The sequence below is a fragment of the Curcuma longa genome, chromosome 2, assembly GCF_044706935.1.
Source record: "Curcuma longa cultivar G26 ecotype Majalengka, Jawa Barat chromosome 2, ITB_CL_G26_1.1, whole genome shotgun sequence".
In the NCBI taxonomy this organism is placed as follows: domain Eukaryota; kingdom Viridiplantae; phylum Streptophyta; class Magnoliopsida; order Zingiberales; family Zingiberaceae; genus Curcuma; species Curcuma longa.
The window spans coordinates 6273039-6292649 of NC_133862.1; the positions used below are offsets into that span (position 1 = coordinate 6273039).

General features: G+C 34.4%; 1 protein-coding gene across 1 annotated transcript; it reads right to left on the reverse strand.

Annotated features, from left to right (window-relative positions):
- Nucleotides 1-547: 547 nt before the first annotated feature.
- Nucleotides 548-19563, reverse strand: LOC141821759 (nuclear cap-binding protein subunit 1). Its single transcript, XM_074709116.1, has 19 exons — nucleotides 19365-19563; nucleotides 18514-18573; nucleotides 17099-17155; nucleotides 16414-16485; nucleotides 16059-16121; nucleotides 14232-14408; nucleotides 12614-12739; nucleotides 12225-12291; nucleotides 11170-11363; nucleotides 9687-9757; nucleotides 8254-8338; nucleotides 7045-7113; nucleotides 5936-6054; nucleotides 4500-4638; nucleotides 2998-3486; nucleotides 1492-1791; nucleotides 1124-1302; nucleotides 939-1050; nucleotides 548-835 (listed from the first exon to the last, which is right to left on the reverse strand). The coding sequence occupies exons 1-19, from the start codon at nucleotides 19446-19448 to the stop codon at nucleotides 725-727; spliced, it is 2574 nt and encodes an 857-aa protein (XP_074565217.1). The 5' UTR covers nucleotides 19449-19563; the 3' UTR covers nucleotides 548-724.
- Nucleotides 19564-19611: the final 48 nt, after the last annotated feature.

The window sequence follows — 19611 nt, forward strand, 5'->3', positions numbered from 1 at the left end:
AATATGTCATTAATAATTAAATACGATTAATATGACAGATCGCTCGTGCTTAATAAGTTGATGAAAAATAAAATGTAAAATATATGTTGCAATTAACTTGACTATTAAATTCTAAGCAGCAGTCCCATTCGAAGATCCTGGATTGCTTTCAGCTAGTTAAGCTAACCAGAATGTGATAAATGCCTAGCCATGGATTGGTACATGTTGATAGACATTGCTAGCAACAAGTCCCTGGTTTCATTAAAAACTAGATGGCATGTAACAGTATTAGCATAGAAAAATAAATGAAATATAATTTACCTTAACAAAAAATAAAATAAAATTCATCATCTCAATGGTCCTATATGTTAATTTCACAATCATCTATGAAAAGGTAAATCAAAAAATTACAGTTGACCACTATACAAATATTGTTTTGGCTTCATCGAGATTCAATTTTTATCTACTTTAACAAATCTATTCTATCATAACCAACTCAATTATATCTCGAAAGCAATTATAAAGAATACACTTACGTATTTTTTTTAACTAAATGGAATGTAACAGTATTAGCATAGAAAAATAAGCGAAACATCATTACAAAACTTAGGTTACAAAGCAATGTTTGGGCTAAGACAAGCAATCAATGATGCATTTTGTTTTCTTTTGAAAGATATAACATGTAATGAACATGTTTAAAATAAACATAAGGGCAAAAACAAAGAAAGAAAGAAATCTAAGCGCGTCAAAGTTCCACCATCTTACGGCATAAACCAGACAAGACGGCTTTTTTGATAAGCGGATGGATATCTTCGGTGAAGATCTCAGCCTCCAGAGTTTCAATGTGCGGCCAAATCTGACAATATTGAAGGCACATATTATCAGTAGATGATACATGGATCATAATAGCACTTAAAACCGAACCGAAATTGTCATTTTCCCTGAATTAAAAGACTAACCTCTGTTGCATATTGCCTCGAAATTGCTTTGAGATAACCCAATGTGCACAGGCACCACTGATCTTGTTCCTTGATGTCGTAGCTGTGAGTTACTCTTTCACCATTACTTTCACTGTTGTAGATTAGTATCAGATTTCCAGAGGAGGTTGAATCACAACTCAGCAACATAAAATAATGGAAATTACCTTTCATCCTTTTGGCCGTTATCATGGTCTACCTCCATGGAAGGTGGCTCTTCCAAATCTACGGACATCGCGTCGATCTTTTCAGGACGCAGTTTTGGCAAATCTCCATTATCAGATACAGGAGGCAGCCGCTCCATAAGCACATTTGTGAAGCTTTTATATAAGGACACAAACAATATCTGTACAACAAGATCAAAAGAGAACCTGTGAATAGAAAAAGCATGATGCAACACATTCATTGGATTTATTCACATGTTTAATGTATCCTTTTTCTGGGCTGTTAATGATTCATACCAGATTTACTACTCTAGTCAAGCATTACAAAGTACATCTAAACATATTCAGCAATGGTGACTAATCAGACAGACCTTATTTTCTTCGAGAGCTCGAGCAAAGAGAGCTTCCTTGGCTTCCAAAGATTCTCTTGCTGATACTTCTTCCTCTTTTGCCTTCTCAGCATATCCTTTTAGGCGCTTCAATCTTCCTGGTTTTTCAGCTTGCACAGGTTGACCATCCACAACCTCAAGCCTAGCTTCAGCAGCCTCAAACTCCTTCAAAGCCTTCAATGCAGTTTCCTCAGCTACGGAAACACCTTTCTCAAGTATTCGAATTTCCTTCCTCAGGTCAGTGATGCGGTTGTAAGTCTTGTTGATCGCATTCCTAAGAACCTACAGAGGAAGAGATTAACAGGTAATTGAGGAAGTACCTTTTATTAGTTGATTTGGGTTTGGGAACAAAGATTTAGCTTGAGCACACATAAAGTAGTACACTAAACTACAACTATCAGTATCAAGATATAACCAACTCCTAGGACCTGAGTGTAGGATTGTAAAAGTCTCATGATTCAACAAAAATTGACCCTTCTTATATTCTTACCTTGCTGCGGTCTACAATGTCAACTTATGTCACAAATTATAGATTCTCAATTGCTGAAGCCACATGCGTCTTCTCTTGTTGCCATCATCTAAATTGACATGACTCTTAACGAAAGCCAACCAATTTTTTTGTTTTGTGCTAAAAGATAAGAACACGACTTTATGTTGTCATCTAGTGCTAAGAGACAATGCTAGATAATACCCCTCTAATAACTTTCAAAACTTCCTCTCCAGTCAAAGCATTCTAAATTGTGTTCTCATACACCTAAAAAATGGCATTGTAGAACAATAAGCATAGGTCGGTCAAAATTGCAAAACTACAGTTTTGAGATGATGCAGCACTAGCACCGTGTTCAAATACCTGTTTACTTGGGCTAAGTATCAACTTCATTTTTGTGATAAACAACCAGGCTCCAACGAGATGACTGAATAATTAATTAGTTATATTGCCATTTTCTTAACTTTTAGCTAAATACTTAGGACAATGATATACATTAATTATGACATACAGAAATCTATGATCATTCGTATGTCATCATTATCTAAATGTCATTTTATGAATTGAGAGTTTAAGACACTATGCGAGCCACAACTAAAATTACAAATCCTGTGAATTAATGAAATCTTAATCCAGGCTCAAGATTCAGGTTCTGATAAAAAAATAAGCTTCCAAAAAGTTGCTGCATTCCAAATCATACTTATCACAGAGTAACAATAATCTGCATTAAATGTTTAACAGCTTGCAGAAGGTTCTAAAAATTTGCTACAAGTATAAAAAAAAAAGGAGCAATAATTAGAACATTCAAATGTAATTACGAACACAACTAGACAAAACATAAATATTACAATTAGGTACAGGTGCTTGTGAATTCATTAAGCAAGAAGCTTGAGCATTTTATAGACAAAGCAATAGCAGAGAAGCTCTTGACTACACAATTAATGGATAAAAATACAGGGGATGCCCAAAAGTTGAATATTGAAAAATGTTCTAAGGGTTACCTCCCATGGACGATCTGAAACATGAAATTGCTCAATATTAGGTAGAGCAAAGACCCAACTAATGATAGCCAAATTGCAGATAAGCCGATAACCCATCATGCGATCAATGGCAATAGCAGTCATCTGAGTACTGTTCTTCCAATAGGAACTCACTTCATCTATTAACAAAACTTGCATATCCTGAGCAGCACATAACTTTGTGATGACCTGGCCATATCTTTCCAAGACAGTGATAAGATGAGTGAAACTTTTTGAACCAATATCCAGAAGGGTCTGAATAACAACTTCAAGTGCAAACTTGGACCCATGAACTTTAATTATATTTTCCTCTACCCATGGACTGATTTCACGAGCTATCTTCCTTCCCCTAATCATGATGCGCAACTCTCTAGAAAGAGCATAACCTTGATCGTCTTCAGAATTGTACTTGAAGTTGGGTCCACTCTTTGGTGGAAGCAATTCCTCAAGTGCAGGCGCATTCTCAATGCTCTAAGAAATAGATAGGTATAATAAGACAGCTTCATTAGTCAAGACACAAAAATAAATAAATAAATAAAATCGTGCTGCAGAAAAAATTAGATGAAATAAAACAGAATGAAGAAACCTAATTGATATACTCAGAGCATATGCATGCTAGCAGAATGAAGAAACAGAAATTATCCCAAGGACAAATACCAAATTTAACATCCAAACCAAAACCACTGTTTTTAGTGTAATTTTCAATTTAGGTATCCCAAGTTCATTAGCATCCAACCCCATATTTGTCCCAACTCTTTGTGGTATCCTTATCCCTGTATTAAGTTTGATGCAAGGAAATAGAATAATAATATTCAAATTAATTAAATTATTTTTTCTATATTGACCACTGTTTTCTTTTGTCTCCTTCTACCCTCTTATATCTTCCATTCTAATAGATTCAAATCTTCTGACCATAGAATCTATTGGTCGTCTTTGAACATATCCACAACATCTTAAGCAAATTTTTTCCAATTTTTTTATCATCTCTTAGAGCTAATTGCTCTCTAATGATATTTTATTTTCTCCTTTCTATTAATTCCATACATCCAAGTAGCATTCTAATCACTATTACATTAACCTTTTGAACCTTATGTTTTCTAACAATTTAACATGCTGATCTAGATTCATATTCATGATAAATTTTGTTGCTGAGTATCTAGCTCTAAAACAACCACAAACCTTTATCATCCAAGTTTAGGGCTTGCAGTTTTAGGTTACCAGAGTTAAATACCAGATTCTTCAGCTGTTAAGAGTTGTGAAGAATAAAGAAATGAATGCATAACATCCTTGTTGTGTCTAATCAAAACCATAATCATAAATAGTTACCAAGATTTAAACTACATGAGCTGTCATGAACTTGCTGTCACAGTTGATGTGATAATGACAAAACATCAGAATTGCAGAAACAGAATTTACTGTAGGTTAAAGTAATCTGTTCAATTAACATATGGATTAGTTAAAAACAAAAAGGAAATAGCGTATACCTGCTTGATTTTATCCCAGTATGACAAACGAACTTCCCTTTCTAACACTTCTTGTACAAATACTCTTTGTGGCGCCCATCTTGGAAGATCTTTAACATGAGCCCATTCTTCCCAAGGCCAAAAGTACTGAAAGTTTGACCTACGCAACAGAGATATAATTATCCAGGATAATGTAACACAAGAAAGCATGCATTCCAGCAAATGCATTCAACTGATATGATACCAACATGAGACTATCCCATGTAAGACTAAGGGACTAGGATTATAAATAGCAGAGAGAAAATACATGAAATACATGCATATATATATATATATATATATAAGGAACTTGGATTATCAATGACAATGATTGAACCTGCCTCTTATTTACATTTCCAGTAGCATCTTTGGAAGACAGCGCTAATTACTCAATTCTTTTGTAGAAACCATGTCCATCAACATTCAACATATTAAGAATAATGATCCCTAGATGAGAGAATGCCATTTTGCAACTGAAGTTAAGACAGAGTAATGATTTACAAATGACAAAAGGTAGAAGATAATTCTCTTGGGATCCATCCCCTTTCACTACCTTACGAAATGCAACAGGTTGCTGACCTTCCTCCCCAGCAACCTTCCATCTCCCATATTGTTAAACGTTTGACCACTCTTTCTTTAACAACAATTTGGCTCCTCTCCCCTCCCTCCAGAAGTCTTCACGTCAACACTCTTCAATCAGCCAATTTCCCCTATAGGAAAAACCCATGCAATCTTTCCCCCAGCTGTTGTCACCCATTTCACTATACACCTCACCACTCGGATGTCACTCTAGCAACTTGTTCAATTCTCCACTAGTTGACTGAACGCTCCCAATCAACTCCATGCCCTCACTATTTCAAGCTTACACTCTTGATTGAAGCCTGACATATAGGCAATCACATTACATTGTGACACTTAATTAGCTGTTGGTAACCATATATACAACCTTCTTACTCCAACCTTCTTTGCTGATTCCTTTGCCTTGCTTTCAATTCCAAAAGTGAATGTTGCATTGCTGTGCTCTTAAAACTCTTCAGTTTTAAGATGGTTATCAAGAGTATGTTAAACTAAGCAAGATCTACCATAACTCGTTGCACAATCTCTCACGCTGATGAAAATTGTATACGCAATGCAGTGTGAGACCACAAAACCATACTGAATAAAAAGACTGCCTATGCCCATTGTCATCTTATGCCACACATGCTTGACTGTGGCTCATGTGCAAAACAACAATAGTAAAAATTTGAAATAGGAGGCCCTTTTTTTTAACATTAACATAACTTTAGAACTAATTGTTCTACATTATACAGGAGGAAAAAAAATGAGATCAAACAGAAGCATAGTTTTCCATTTCAGAGTCAAATTCCAACATACTTTGTTTATCTTCTACAATAGATACCCGTAAATAAAGAACTTACAAATGATGAGAAAACCATAGAATCAGTCTGGTGCGACATTCCATATCGAGATCAGCAATTCTATCAAAAAGGGCACGAACAGCTCCAGCCACAACAGCAGGAAATGCACCAGGTAAGGCCTAAGCAAAAGAGAAAAGCAATTCAAAAACAATCATTTGACTAGAAATAGATAACCAAAGTGATTTGAGCTATGTTTTAAGGCACCATGAATATAACAGTAAAAAGTGCCAGCTTTATGGCAATAAAAAGGGGGCAAGTGAATAAATTTAAACCCTCAAAATGATTAACAAAATATCCAGAAAGACCAAGTAGTTATGAAGCAGGTAAAATTGCATAAAAAGACTGAAGGTTACTACTGTTATGGATGTAGGAACCTAAATTTAACATATAGAACTATGGACCAACTTGTAATTTTCACATTAACAAGTAACATAGACAGCAGGATCTATTAGGAGATCATGGTATCAAAGCCAAATTTCATAGCGTCCATCTTCTACCATGACAACCAGCCGATGCCAATTCTATAGCACATGCAAGAAATTAGAAGATTTTTCTCACAATGCATGCACACAAAACCTTCAAAAACTATTCAATTTAGCCACATTACTAACCATACCAGCAAGTCACAGCACTTGATCAGGGGGAACCAATCCAAATGCAATCAGCCGCAAGTCACAGATATGGAATGGGTAAGAACTGATCTGAGCCAAGAACTGTTAAAACAATCAAACGCACGGCAACACTTATGGTGAGCCTGGCTGTCTAAATTTTGGCTTATTTGATGTTTATGATTGTTTAGCTTGAAGTGTTTGATTGTTTTACTAGTCCCTATGACCTGCTCCCAGTTAGTTCTAGCAAACGATATCTACAAATCCCAAGCCATTGATTGTCCAGTATATCGCATGCATAATCATCTTCTGTTTAGTTTATAAAATGCATCCAACTTAAATAATCATACAAGGTAGAAATCAGGACTAGTTCCACAGTAAAGCACAAAAAGTAACATATTCATGCCATTTTAAAAGTTAAATCATCTAAAAGTTACATGGAACAAACTCTTTTGTGCAATTAAAAATAATAAAAAGGTCCTTATGAAAATTGGAACTCACCTTACACAGATCAATGATTACCAACGTGTAATAGATGGGCCTAAATGGTGGCTGAGGAAGAAACATTAGCTGAAAAGAAATGAACAAAACAAAATTGAACATGTAAGCATACTTCTGGTATACACAGAAAATGAAGTGCTGAATATCTTGATTGGACAAAGGGAACAGAATAAGATCATGAAAATAGACAACACTTAACACTATTCAAGCTTCTAAAATGGATGAACATAATCAACTAAATGAACAAAACATCAAACTGAGATAGAAACTAGAATTGCATCTAAGGTTCATAAGCCGGAAAACAGCTCCAGGAAGTTGTAGACAGTACATCTTAGAGTCTAAAGATGAAACATGCCCGGACATAGGCATTCTTTTTAATAAAACTAATGTAGCAACTTCCAGTTGGACAAGTGAACCAAAGACAAGAATAATAATGATATATCTATATTTTGCCATTTGAACTAATGCATGAAATATTTACATTGGGATATGTCATGCTAGTCAATGCATGCTAGTTGTAGATAGTAAGTTGGTCGTCAGATACTCAGGTACTCTGGCATTACTCCTTTGAGCATGTAGGTGCTATGATTAAGCTGTGTTGGGCTCTAGCTGATGCAATAACATTGAAAGGCTCTATGACTTGGAGCCCTTCCATGTGGTCTTGATTCATGAATATATTATGGACCCAAAAAGTTTAGCTCATAAACATCATTGTGTTAACAGTAAGTGACTATACGTGTGCAGTAATCCTATCTGTAATGGAGAAACTGAGTGTGATCGTAGTGTCCAAATAGGTATGCTCCAACCTACTTAATGAAATGTAGGTTGATCATGATAAGTTTCATGCTAGCACAGAGTTGCATTAAGGCATTTCGTGTAGCAGCAACATAGGCATTCATGTGATATGCTGGTATAGAGTTGCACAAACGCATTGAATGGGGTAAGGTAGGCAAAAAAAAGACATTCATCCAGAACCAGAAAATAGAACAAAACCAACCCAAAAATCAGTTTTTTTTTTCATTTTTGCAGTGCAAAATATTGTGTTTTGGATTTAGTTTGATTTCAGATTTTAATATCAAACACAAAAAAAATCTAGGCAGATCAAACTGACATTCAATCATTTAAACAAGAACTGTCACATATTTGGATAAACAAGGTAATATGAAACAAGAGTATAAAATATTATGCAAAAGTATCTATAAAGATTACCTGAGAGAATATCGTTTCTGCCATCAGATATTCATAGCGGAATGATACAGGTAAGCTGGCCATGTACGAAGCACATTCCTTCCGGCTATCTTTCCAAGAATATAAATAAAGAAAATGTCTTATGTTTAGAATAACGTATACGTTTTATGTTTCAAATAATGTAGCAGAGCAATTAATAATTAATATCTTAACAAGAAAATTGCAACGTGAAAATGAAAATTGTAGATCTGATGTTTCTGAGAAAAACAAAAATTTGAACTAGTAGAAAAAGTTCAGGACTATGCATTTGCTTGAGTGATACTATAAGTAGAACAGCAAGAATTACCAGTAGCAAAATCCACTGTCAAATAGTATGGTTTCACTGACATTGTTGCAAAGGTTTTTATTGGAGTTATAATCAACATTTAACCCATGAAAGATAAAGATTGTGCTGAAAGTAACAGTGATCAGCAAAAGTTGAAAAAAAAGGTTGTAAATTAATGAGCAATTCCATGCTGGTGTATTCGTCCTGTCTCTAACGGCAACATACAAGTTGGCATGAGAATCTAAAGTGAGAAGTTGTCACTGCTGCATGAACCTAACTCAATGTCAAAGAATAAATATATATAATTTTTAAGTCCATATATCTATATGGCAGGTATCTCTTAGTAAGCAACAGAAAATCTTAAGAACAACTACATCCTTGACAGCCCATCAGTTGTTCCCTAGAGAATGGCATGAACCCCCAAAAGCTTATCCATCATTGAAGGAAATGCATGAAGGACAATCAACAATGGAAATAATTTAATTGGTTTGAATGTAAATAGTGATGTAGGCCTTACATAGGGCTCAATGGAGGGATATATATACAACAAATATAGCCATCCACGTATATATAAGACAAATATAGATTGACCTCAATGATGATATATCAAGGACTAAAACAATGAGAAAAATTCCTCTGATATAGTAAAACTATGCAGAAGGTTTGTTAACAATGAAAATATGAGCATGTCTCAAAACGAACAAATAGCAAAATCAAAGATCAGAGGTTATGATGTCAGGAACAGAAATAAGACTGCTGACAATCAGTCCACAATGGCCCCATTTAGAAAGATTCAAAAACTGGAGTATAAAAGGCTAGGATATCATGTATAATACTATGTTTTCGTGGTCATTTGAACCAAGTTTCAGTTATGCAATGAGTACACTGAGTAGCATGCAAAATAATTATAGTCTCAATAACAAAAGACTCGTCATATGTGAAGAAGTATTTTCTGAGGCACATTTAATACGACTTGATAATTTTTTTGTTTTTTCATTATTTACAAATGTTAGTTGCCTTTACTGAGACATCATTTTGATCATGAGAATCCTTCAGTAGAACCATCTCACAATTATTTAAAACTCAAGAGAAGCTATGTGAAGACAAAACATGGGAGTGATAAACCCACCATCCATTGAAGAAAAGCAGCACATCTAACAAATACTCTTCCACAATGAACCGGTCGATAGGCTGTATATGCTGTCACAGAAAGAGAACATTATAATTGCTTCTTCGAGGAACAGATCAAACAAAGATCTACATAATGACTATAGGAAGATATTATGCAGTAAAACAATGAAAGAAGATGCAACTCTAGCATCTGAACGAAGATTTTAGACAAACCAAACAAGCACAGAATTGGTCTAAGTTTCCTTGAAGGAATAAAAAGGATCCTAGGCAATATGAATTAATACAGGTTGTTTACTTTAAATACAAAATTGATTCGCGATCCTTCTCAACTAATGTGATTACACTTTCTACTGTTAACTCAACATGTTATTTCCACTTTCTCACCACCATGCCCTTACTCAACTTTCCTAATTCAGATACCTAAGATTCTCAATAGAGACCTTTAGATCAGCTTCTAATCACAAAAGTGTTAATAATCCTGGTTGAGACAAACTGGATGATTATTATCTCCAGAAAATACTTGTAACTCAAATTTTGATCTTCTATCTTTTGAGTAAAGGTATAATTGATATATAAAATCAGTATTGATATATCCTTCCTGTTATTAAACCCAGTCGATCCTTTTCATATGGCTCTCAGTCATCACTTGTTTAGAAAAACCTTGGTGCTTAATCAGCTTAGTCGAACATTTCCAATAGACGAATCATCATTAGACTGGCATTTACTGGATAACATTTAGCCCTATAAGACAACAGAATCCTCCCAATATGTTTGACATGGGCTACTGCTTCAACCTTAATGCATATGCATGTATGCATTCAAATTGCAGCAGACCATTTTGATCCAATCAAAACTGAGATTTGATTTTTCAATCTTGCAATTCTCTTCTTTCAATTCCATATCTATCAAAAAGTGTAAAAAAATATATATATAACATGAATGTCTTCTATATCCACGCATTTTAACAGAATGACTGAGATTTTAATTCCTACCATAACGATTCAACTCAGAAAAGAAGATAACATATGTGATGGATATAAATCACACACACAAGTAACTAATAATTACTGCTCAAAAAATAATACACAACACATAAGATGAATAGGGGAATAATCAACCAGTAAAATGCTGGTGTATATTTTCTGTTCTCATGAATAATTGATTTTGGCTCGAGTGGATTTCAGGAAATAAAGAAGTAAAATCCTGTAGTATGGGAAAGATATGAACATTCAGTAAGCCTAACAAACAACAGAACTATCCTATTAGAAAATTTTCACTCCAAATTACCACACTGACAGAATAAATGAACTAGCTCATGATTCAAAGATCCTACATCACCAAATATCAGACAATCTCATTTCCTCATTAGTAGGATTGGAAATTCAAAGAAGGCAAAAATCAAACTGATTACTTATATCAATTCCCTTAATCCATGTGCATGGAAATAGACTATTAGACACAAACATTGAATGTGTATCTACCTCAGTTTTGCTTGAAGGGAATATGTGAAGTCGACGGAGCCTTTGAGGATACTTCAGCTTGACTTCATAATTATCTTTTTCTCTGGATATTGCAGACTGTGAAGATGCAGATTGCTTTGGACAGCTGATAGGAGGAAGACCGTAAGATTTGCCAGTGACCAACTGCTCTTCAAAGGATAGATGAGGCCTTGGAACTGCAAATAAAATAGAGCAACATAACATACCAAATGCCAACAATAGCTCAATAATCTGCCATAACTTGATTCAGATGAATAGTCAAAGGAAAACTGTACTTATATTTAGCATCTAAACATAAAAATACCACTAGACTGAAGTGTAAGGTAACAATCATTCATGATGGCCAGGTAAAGAGAAACATCTCATTTTACCAACAAAAGAATAGGATTGCACCTACTGCAGACAAGGAACTAAAATTAACAAGAATAAAAGATGAAGATCATGGGTACTGAGAAGCCACACATTGATAATCTATCAAACATCAAGCTTTCTCCTTTAGTAGAACAGGCATGACGTGCATTAGTTAAACATGAAGCGCAGTTGCATTTTAAAACAAGGTAGTATTGACGAGCAGCATAGTTTGTTTAGAATCTAAGAGAAACCAGTAATCCTGTCCTACACTTGCTTAGCAATAAGGTTCAGAAGAAAAATCTTTTGCTACATGTAGTACTACAGCCATGTTGAGGCTCAGGGTAGCTGATTACTTTCAGGAAAGTTTAATTGAATGTTAAATTGCATGCTATCAAGTCCATTTTTTTTCAACAAAGGTCAGTTGTAAAAGACTTAGAAACAAGCATCTAACTAGCATTTCATAAAGGTGCAATTCTAAAGATGAAAAATCAAAAGGTTTCTGTTCATGATAATGTAATTAAGAAAAAAAATATAGGAATGCCATAGTTGGCAGTGTATATGCAACTATAATTATTGCACAATAAGAAGAATCATCATTTTGTTCTATAAAACACAATTACAAAATTGAGCACTATCAACCATCATGATGGCATTGAGTAAAAACTAGATATGAATAAAGCACCAACCACTATCAACCTTCCATCCATTAGAGGAAAGAGCTTGTATACGATCCCATAAATCTTCTAGAAAATCCTGAAAAAAAATCCAATGCACAATTACGGTTTTTTTAAAGTAATGAGAGGTTAGAAGTGTTCAATACAATACAAAACAATGAAACAGAAAAGTTTGCAAAATGACCAATAAAAACTACAATACTACATTCACCACTCTTGAGATATAGCTTATCTGCATAAGTATAACCAATCTAGATTCTATGAAGAATTAGAAATCAAAGCACATTAACATGGTATATCATTAGCGCCGTAATCTATTACAAGAAATAAACTGAAAAACATGAATATTATAAGTTGGAAATGCTTAGTGCAGAACGACTTTATAGGCCAAATACGAATACCTTTTCAGTGACAGATTTCTCTCCATCAGTCTCAAATGCAGTGAAACTATTATCATAAGAGCGCTTCCTGACCAATAAATAAGATTGTATCTGAACAATGAATCTATCAAACTCCTCTGGCATTTGCTGCAATCCAATGCAATGGTTACACTTTACTATAGCAGAAAGAGAATAAATATACCTACAAATGATTAAATTAATGGAGATAATGTTGTTAATGTACTTAGTTCCCTATTGAAAAAGGAGAAAAAAATACACTGAATTATGCAACGATGAATGTTTTTGGACAGGGAAAGATACCTGCCACATATAAAATCCAATTTCCACTTTACTTGACTACTCAATTGGATTGCCACACCCTCAAGAGAAAACACACATTACTGTTGACTTTCTGGACAAAATTTTTCCTTTACAATTATCTGAAAACAACATTGTGTATAATTGTATGTGTCAAGAAATTAAATTGTGTCATGTGTTGAAGTGTGATGCCCTCAGTGCCTTAGCATTGGATAAATTTAAGGCGACAAATTTCAATAACAAGAAGAAAATGGAGACAATATCAGGAGCAGAGTGATTTGAAGTTCGATTATACCTATGATCCTAGTGTAGATCTCCAAGTTTCAGTACATTATTTTAGCATTGACACCCAAATTCAGTATGCATGACTGAAAAAGACATTATGTTTTTATACATATATCATTTGGTTAAAAAAAAAACATATTGCCTAAAGGCATACTAGAGATAACATTATGAAGAATGAAATCTCAAACAACATACATAGGAGACTCAAATTAAGCATTTTCTTGAAGTTGAAGCTGTCAGAACCCAATACTACAAAGGTATCCATATCCCTATCTATGATGGATCCAAGCAATAAATTACTGAAATTTAACCAACGACTTTATATGAGATAGAAAAAGATGAAATGATTAACCACTCGATAAAGGCTCCAAATTGGAGTAGGATTTTTTGGATATGATAGGTCTTTGAAATCATAGAATTATATAGCATTGAATATAAAATTTGTATTTGTGAGAATGAGAGATTGAATGTAGCTCTATAGGATAATGGTTTTGCAAGCGTTGAATGATAAAGAATTAAATACCAAACCATAAAGAGGATAATCCCAAATTGCATGACTAGCATCTAATTTCAAAAGTAATTTAGGGAAGGACACAAGCATATTCGGATCAGTTGCCATTTTGTTAACAGAAAATTACTCGGGGAGATTTATAACTCTTTTGATAACTCTAATGGTCAGCTGTTTGACTTATTTAACAAATCTCTAAGAGGTTCTTGAGTGGATTACATTTGCTATGACTCTGAACCATATGATAGTTTCACATTCTGAAGAACAGTGAGTATAAATTAGCTTTAATAAAAATTTACAAATCATAAAGCACAATGTCGTGATGAAGATGATATGGAAAAAGTTGCTCAAGTCCAAATACGAATGATAGATACATGAATTTTCCATTAAAAAAACTATTTTTCATAACAATAAAGAAAAATTGAAGAGCATAAAAAATGTAACATATCAACACTGGATGAGTAAAGAAAAATGAGAACAGATGAGCAATACCAGGAGAGAAACTTCCAGTGAATAAAAATGTAATACCTCTATCAATTCTGTGCCTCCCCATGGAAGACTGGACAAGATGCAGGTTACATAGAAGTCAGCACATGGCTGCCAAGACAGATTACCAACCTCCTCATCTATAGTTAACAGAGCAGAGGCTAGAAGTGTCTCAAAGACTTCAATAACAGAACTAGGGAGGACAAGTTTGCTACACATCTACACACACACACACACACACACACACAAAAAGAAATATAAGATTCAAGACCTGATAGAACCAGGCAGATCCTAAAGTACAATTGATATTACATAAATACAAAAATTGAGTTAGGAAAATTAATTAAAACTTAGCTGAAGCGCTAGATACAAAAGAATCTCAGTAGTTTCATTCTTTACACAGTATAACAACAGGAAAAACAAACAAACTGCACCTCAATACATATACACATTAGCTCCACGTGAGGCATTTAATTATTCTATTTGAATGATGTCAAAGATCTAGTTATCGGACAATATACTGAAGTAATTGTTCACAAAAGACATAATAATATTATCCTTCTCAACACACACCCAAAAATCACAAGTAAATAGAATTTTATAAAAATTGATATTTGTTTTTTTTTAAAATATGTTTTACTGTTTTTATAACTGGTAAAGAATATTGCAAATCCATGCAAAAACTTAGTGATCACTTCTTCTAGTGGTAATCACCAAAGTGGTATCTAGGAGCTCATTTCATGCATATTCTAATTGTGATTCGGGATTGAAGGAACTTTCTCATGCAGGAGTCTTAAAGATGCCAATACTGTAAAATAGAAGGAAGTCAACATAATATCATGTACTACATCCAACACAAATGTTGACAACCCAAAATCCCAGTCAAAATATATCCCTGCTGCTCTCACTCTCACGATTTCTCAGTGATGAATTGTATATCGTTTGTGATATTACAAAAGTGAAGTAAGATGATGAGGTAAAGTGATTGTAGAGTAAGTAGAAAAGGGACTCAAGAAGAAGGATCAGATAAGATAAACAAATATATTGGGTAGATAGTGAAAAGACTAGGTAAAAAGAGGGGGAAATGGTATCTTTTAGCTTGCTAAAGTATCAAAAACTAAGGTTTGAAATTTCAATCCAAGCCAGCCTATCAATCCCCAGCCAGGATAGAAGTGTTTCAGTACCATGCTGTCCATGCTGACACATCATGCCAATCAAACAAAAGAAAGGACCAAAGAAGGACAAGCAACAGCAGCAAAATAGGAAGAACAAGAAGACAATGAGGAAGAAGCAATAACAATGGAAGAAAAAAGAAGCATACTAAAAGATGGGAGTTTGAAGCCTTGTTGTTTCATCTAGCAACACAAAGAAGGCAAGTTCTTTGTTGATGAGCACACAGTTGAGGGCGGATCAGGAACAGCCAACAACAAACTATTCGGTGAACATTTCACCATGCATGGAACCCTCACACGAACACCGCAACACCCAAACCCCACATGCTAACACTTCGCAATGTGTAAAACACTCGTACAATCCGCACCAACATCACAAAAGACTCACTTGATCCTCACCAATATCGCTGAAACAGACTTTCACATGGATGAAACAAATAAGATACTCAAAAGATTCATTTTGGAAACTATAAGTAAAATTTAACGGGAACACATCCTCAAAATGTCAAGCCACTGTTATCTTAATTTGGTACATTTGTCTAATAAAAGATATATCTAATTAATAGATCATTGGTAGAAATTAGAAATAAAATATGTAGAAACTGTATAACCTATTAGAACTATGTTCATTAAAGAGGAAAGAAAAAGCAAATAAAATAAAATAAAGACCAATCTATGAAACCAATTAATTACATACCAGTGCTGTCAAAAACCTCATGGATATGCGGATCTTGTTACAATCTTCTGACAACAAGGCATCCTGACAATTTTAGCAGACACAAGTGTCAGATAAAGTTCAATAACAGAAAAACATTGTTTTAGTAGGGCAATAATTATAACAAACTATAGACCCTGAAAAATGATTTTATTGCTCATTGGCCAACCAAAAAATAGCCACATAACCAAGAAAAGCTAGTCATTACTTGCACACAGATGTAACAATAAACAACTTGACAGATAAAGAAAATATCAAACAGAAAACTCTTCGCATATGCAATTTGAAAGTACAACAAAAATACAACATGGATAGATATCAAGAATTAGAATATTACTTGTAGTTGAGAGTGGACAGCATCAACGATATCCTTTCCAAAATCTTCATTCTCTAAATTTATGAGGCCGACCTAAATGGATAAGTAAACAAATGCACATACAATCAGGTTCTTGGTTCAGAATGCCTGTGAGTCAATAACAGGATTAGCTGAATCATAAAATTAAATTTTCCAATGTCTTTTCTGAAAAATAAGAGACAAATCGTCAAAACCATTTATGGCAAAAGATGCATGGCTGTACAACCAATATCATTAATGTGGTGGAAAGATAACAATACATAAAAGTCACAAATGGCAAAGCATGTTGATGTGGTGCAGAAACTATTGCTGGGAAAATTATTTGTGGTGGCATTCATCGTTGTAGAGATTCAGTTGAGGCGAAATCCGCCCCCCCCCCCCCCCCCCCCCCCAACCACCATACACACACACCAAAAAAAACCCCTCCTAACTTACAAATCCTAGGTCTGCCATTGTCTATGAGTAACTAAATATAATTTGCCACAAGTTAAAATGTGGATTCATAATAAGTAGAAACAAAAAAGGAGTAAAAAGAAACAATAGAATTGCACGTAAGAATTCTGAAAAAAAGTGTTGAATGACACTCATATAGAATGTTGAATGAAAGGTTATCTTGAAATAACAGTACATTATATAATGGAATATTATAGCAACTAATACAGCATACCAATACTGAATAAAATGGAATTTTATGTGGCAACTGTTCAGCACACTGAAGAAGAAGCTGCAAAAGAATCCATGATATGCATGTTAGCAACACTACACAGCTTCAGATCAACACTAGCAAATCTCAGTTCATGAAAATTAACAGAATCACTACAATAGGAAAAGATTAGTACTGCAACATGTTTGCTATGCTACATTCATGTTAAGACACATGTTGCCAATCCCGACTATTTTTTAGCATTAGAGTAAGCAAATACAACATCAATATTTCTAATAATAAGGGTAAAATTGTATTTCAGTAGTTAAGAATCTAGTAGTTGTAAATCAAAATGTTTTTTCAAGATTATACACTTTTCAGTTGGTATTTTTGGAAGAATAGTAAATATTAATTAATGAAGGCCCACAAATCAATCTAGAAAATAGAATGCAACTAAATTCTTTTTATGGCCTGCCCAATAATTTAATCAACAAGAATTCATAGCCTCTTTGGATCAGACAGTACAATCATTTCATCATTATTGTGGACAAGATAGGTGGAATGGTACTTTCCTAGTCTGAAGAACACCAACAATCATAAACTAAAAACGAAATTGATTTCCTCTATGTACCTTACTGCATTTTCAAATACTGATTTTCATCCTTCCATTGTATTCTCTCAAATCTTTGTAATTGTGAAATGCAAAACTAAATTCTTGATGTGATAGCATGTGACTTGTAAGTGGCACTTAAACAAATTTTATTGCAAGTTATAAACACTTCCAATATTAATTAGATGGATGTTATTAAAAAAATATGATTTATTCTGTAGTATTATATTATGTGTTTGACAATATATGTATAATGTTTCCATGTTGAATTACAAATTGATATTGATTAATTTGATATCATTTTTAATAACAATGTATTATTAAAATTGTATATCAATAACATATGCCCCTGCATGTTGCATATGGCTTGTCTAGTGTGTGAGCCACTTACCAACTAAAAACGCCTTTTAAAACTTGTTTTTATCAACTATGAGATACATTTAATTGCTCAGAAGAGATAATAATGAGTACTAGTCCAATTAAATTTTATTAAAATATAGCATTATTGTATCACTTGCATGAACCACAATAAACATCTTAGTAATTATATGGCTAAATTCCAAAGTGATTTTAAAGAGAATTTCATTTCAACACAAAAATCTAAGTTCAGAGTTCAAAGTTCAAAGTTCAAACATTGATAATTTCCAAAAATGGGTTTTTATTTGCGTGTACAAAAATGGTACCCTGGATGTCCAGAATGTTTGATAACAACTTCTTTAGGTTGCTATGCTTAAACACAAAACAAATAAAACATGTTACTGATACACCATGTCGCATCCTTTCGTGCCATGTAAAGGCAATCAAGAACGTCCAAGAAAGAAAACATTACCTCAAGTATTTCATCCTTAGAGTGATCAAATTCTCGCGAGAGCGTACTGTGACATGTTTCCTGTAACCAAAAAGAAGAATATCCTTTAAGAGGAAGACATGCACCTGACAATGATTAAAATTAACAACTAACCTTGTGAAAGGCCAAAGTGAATTATATGCAAATACAAATTAAGTAGCGACAGAATCAGAAGAATTAGCCATAATCTAATAGAAAAGCTCACATTTCTCCTGAAAGCACTGGGCAACATGTTTCCAATGGTACAGGTCATCAGTCACAAACAAAATTCTTGCAGAAAAAATAATGAGACCATGAATTTAATGCTATAGGCCATCGCTCAAAGAATGATTCAGTCAAACAAAACTCTTGCAGAAGAAAAAAATAATAAGTTGCAAGATGGGCAAGGAAGTCAGTTCGTAGAAAGGTTTGAAGAGCCAATATAACTAGCCAACTTAAAAACGTTGAATATATAACTTTAGATTGCAAAGAGACTCCGCAGACATATACTTAGCGGAAGAACTTTGCCGTTCAACAAAAATCCCATATTTTGTTTTCTTCACGATAAATCGAACGAAAAACCACCTGTTATACTATAAAAGGCAAAAACTCGCAGAGTCCAAAACCTCCTACTGTTTGGACATGTTTACCCTAAACTACAAACTGAAAAACACGGCATAGAATTTGCCCTAGCACGGTACCAAGCTGGAGCTGGCCGGAGCCGGAATACCTTGATCCACCCATAAAAATAACTAAGTTCTGAAATACTTAGTGAAATAGCCAAAGTAACTAAAATACAAAGAAAAAGAACAGAGATCTGGAAAGGGAGTCGATAAGGAAGACAAGAACCATACTATGTGGTCTTTGTAATCGACTGAGCCTCCGTACTCCGGGCACTTATCGCCCACCCGAAGAAGAAGCGCCCGCCAACTGCTCATCGATTCCGGCGATCCTGAGGGTTTGTGGAGTTAGAAAAGGAGTGCCTGCAGGAGAGCAGTGAGCGTCCTCGTCGGGAGCAGCAGCAGAACGAGGAAGGAGGGTTTTGGTTGTGGCTTTCAGCCCGAGCCCGAAACCCTCGAAACCGGGCGTCGATTCGAGATT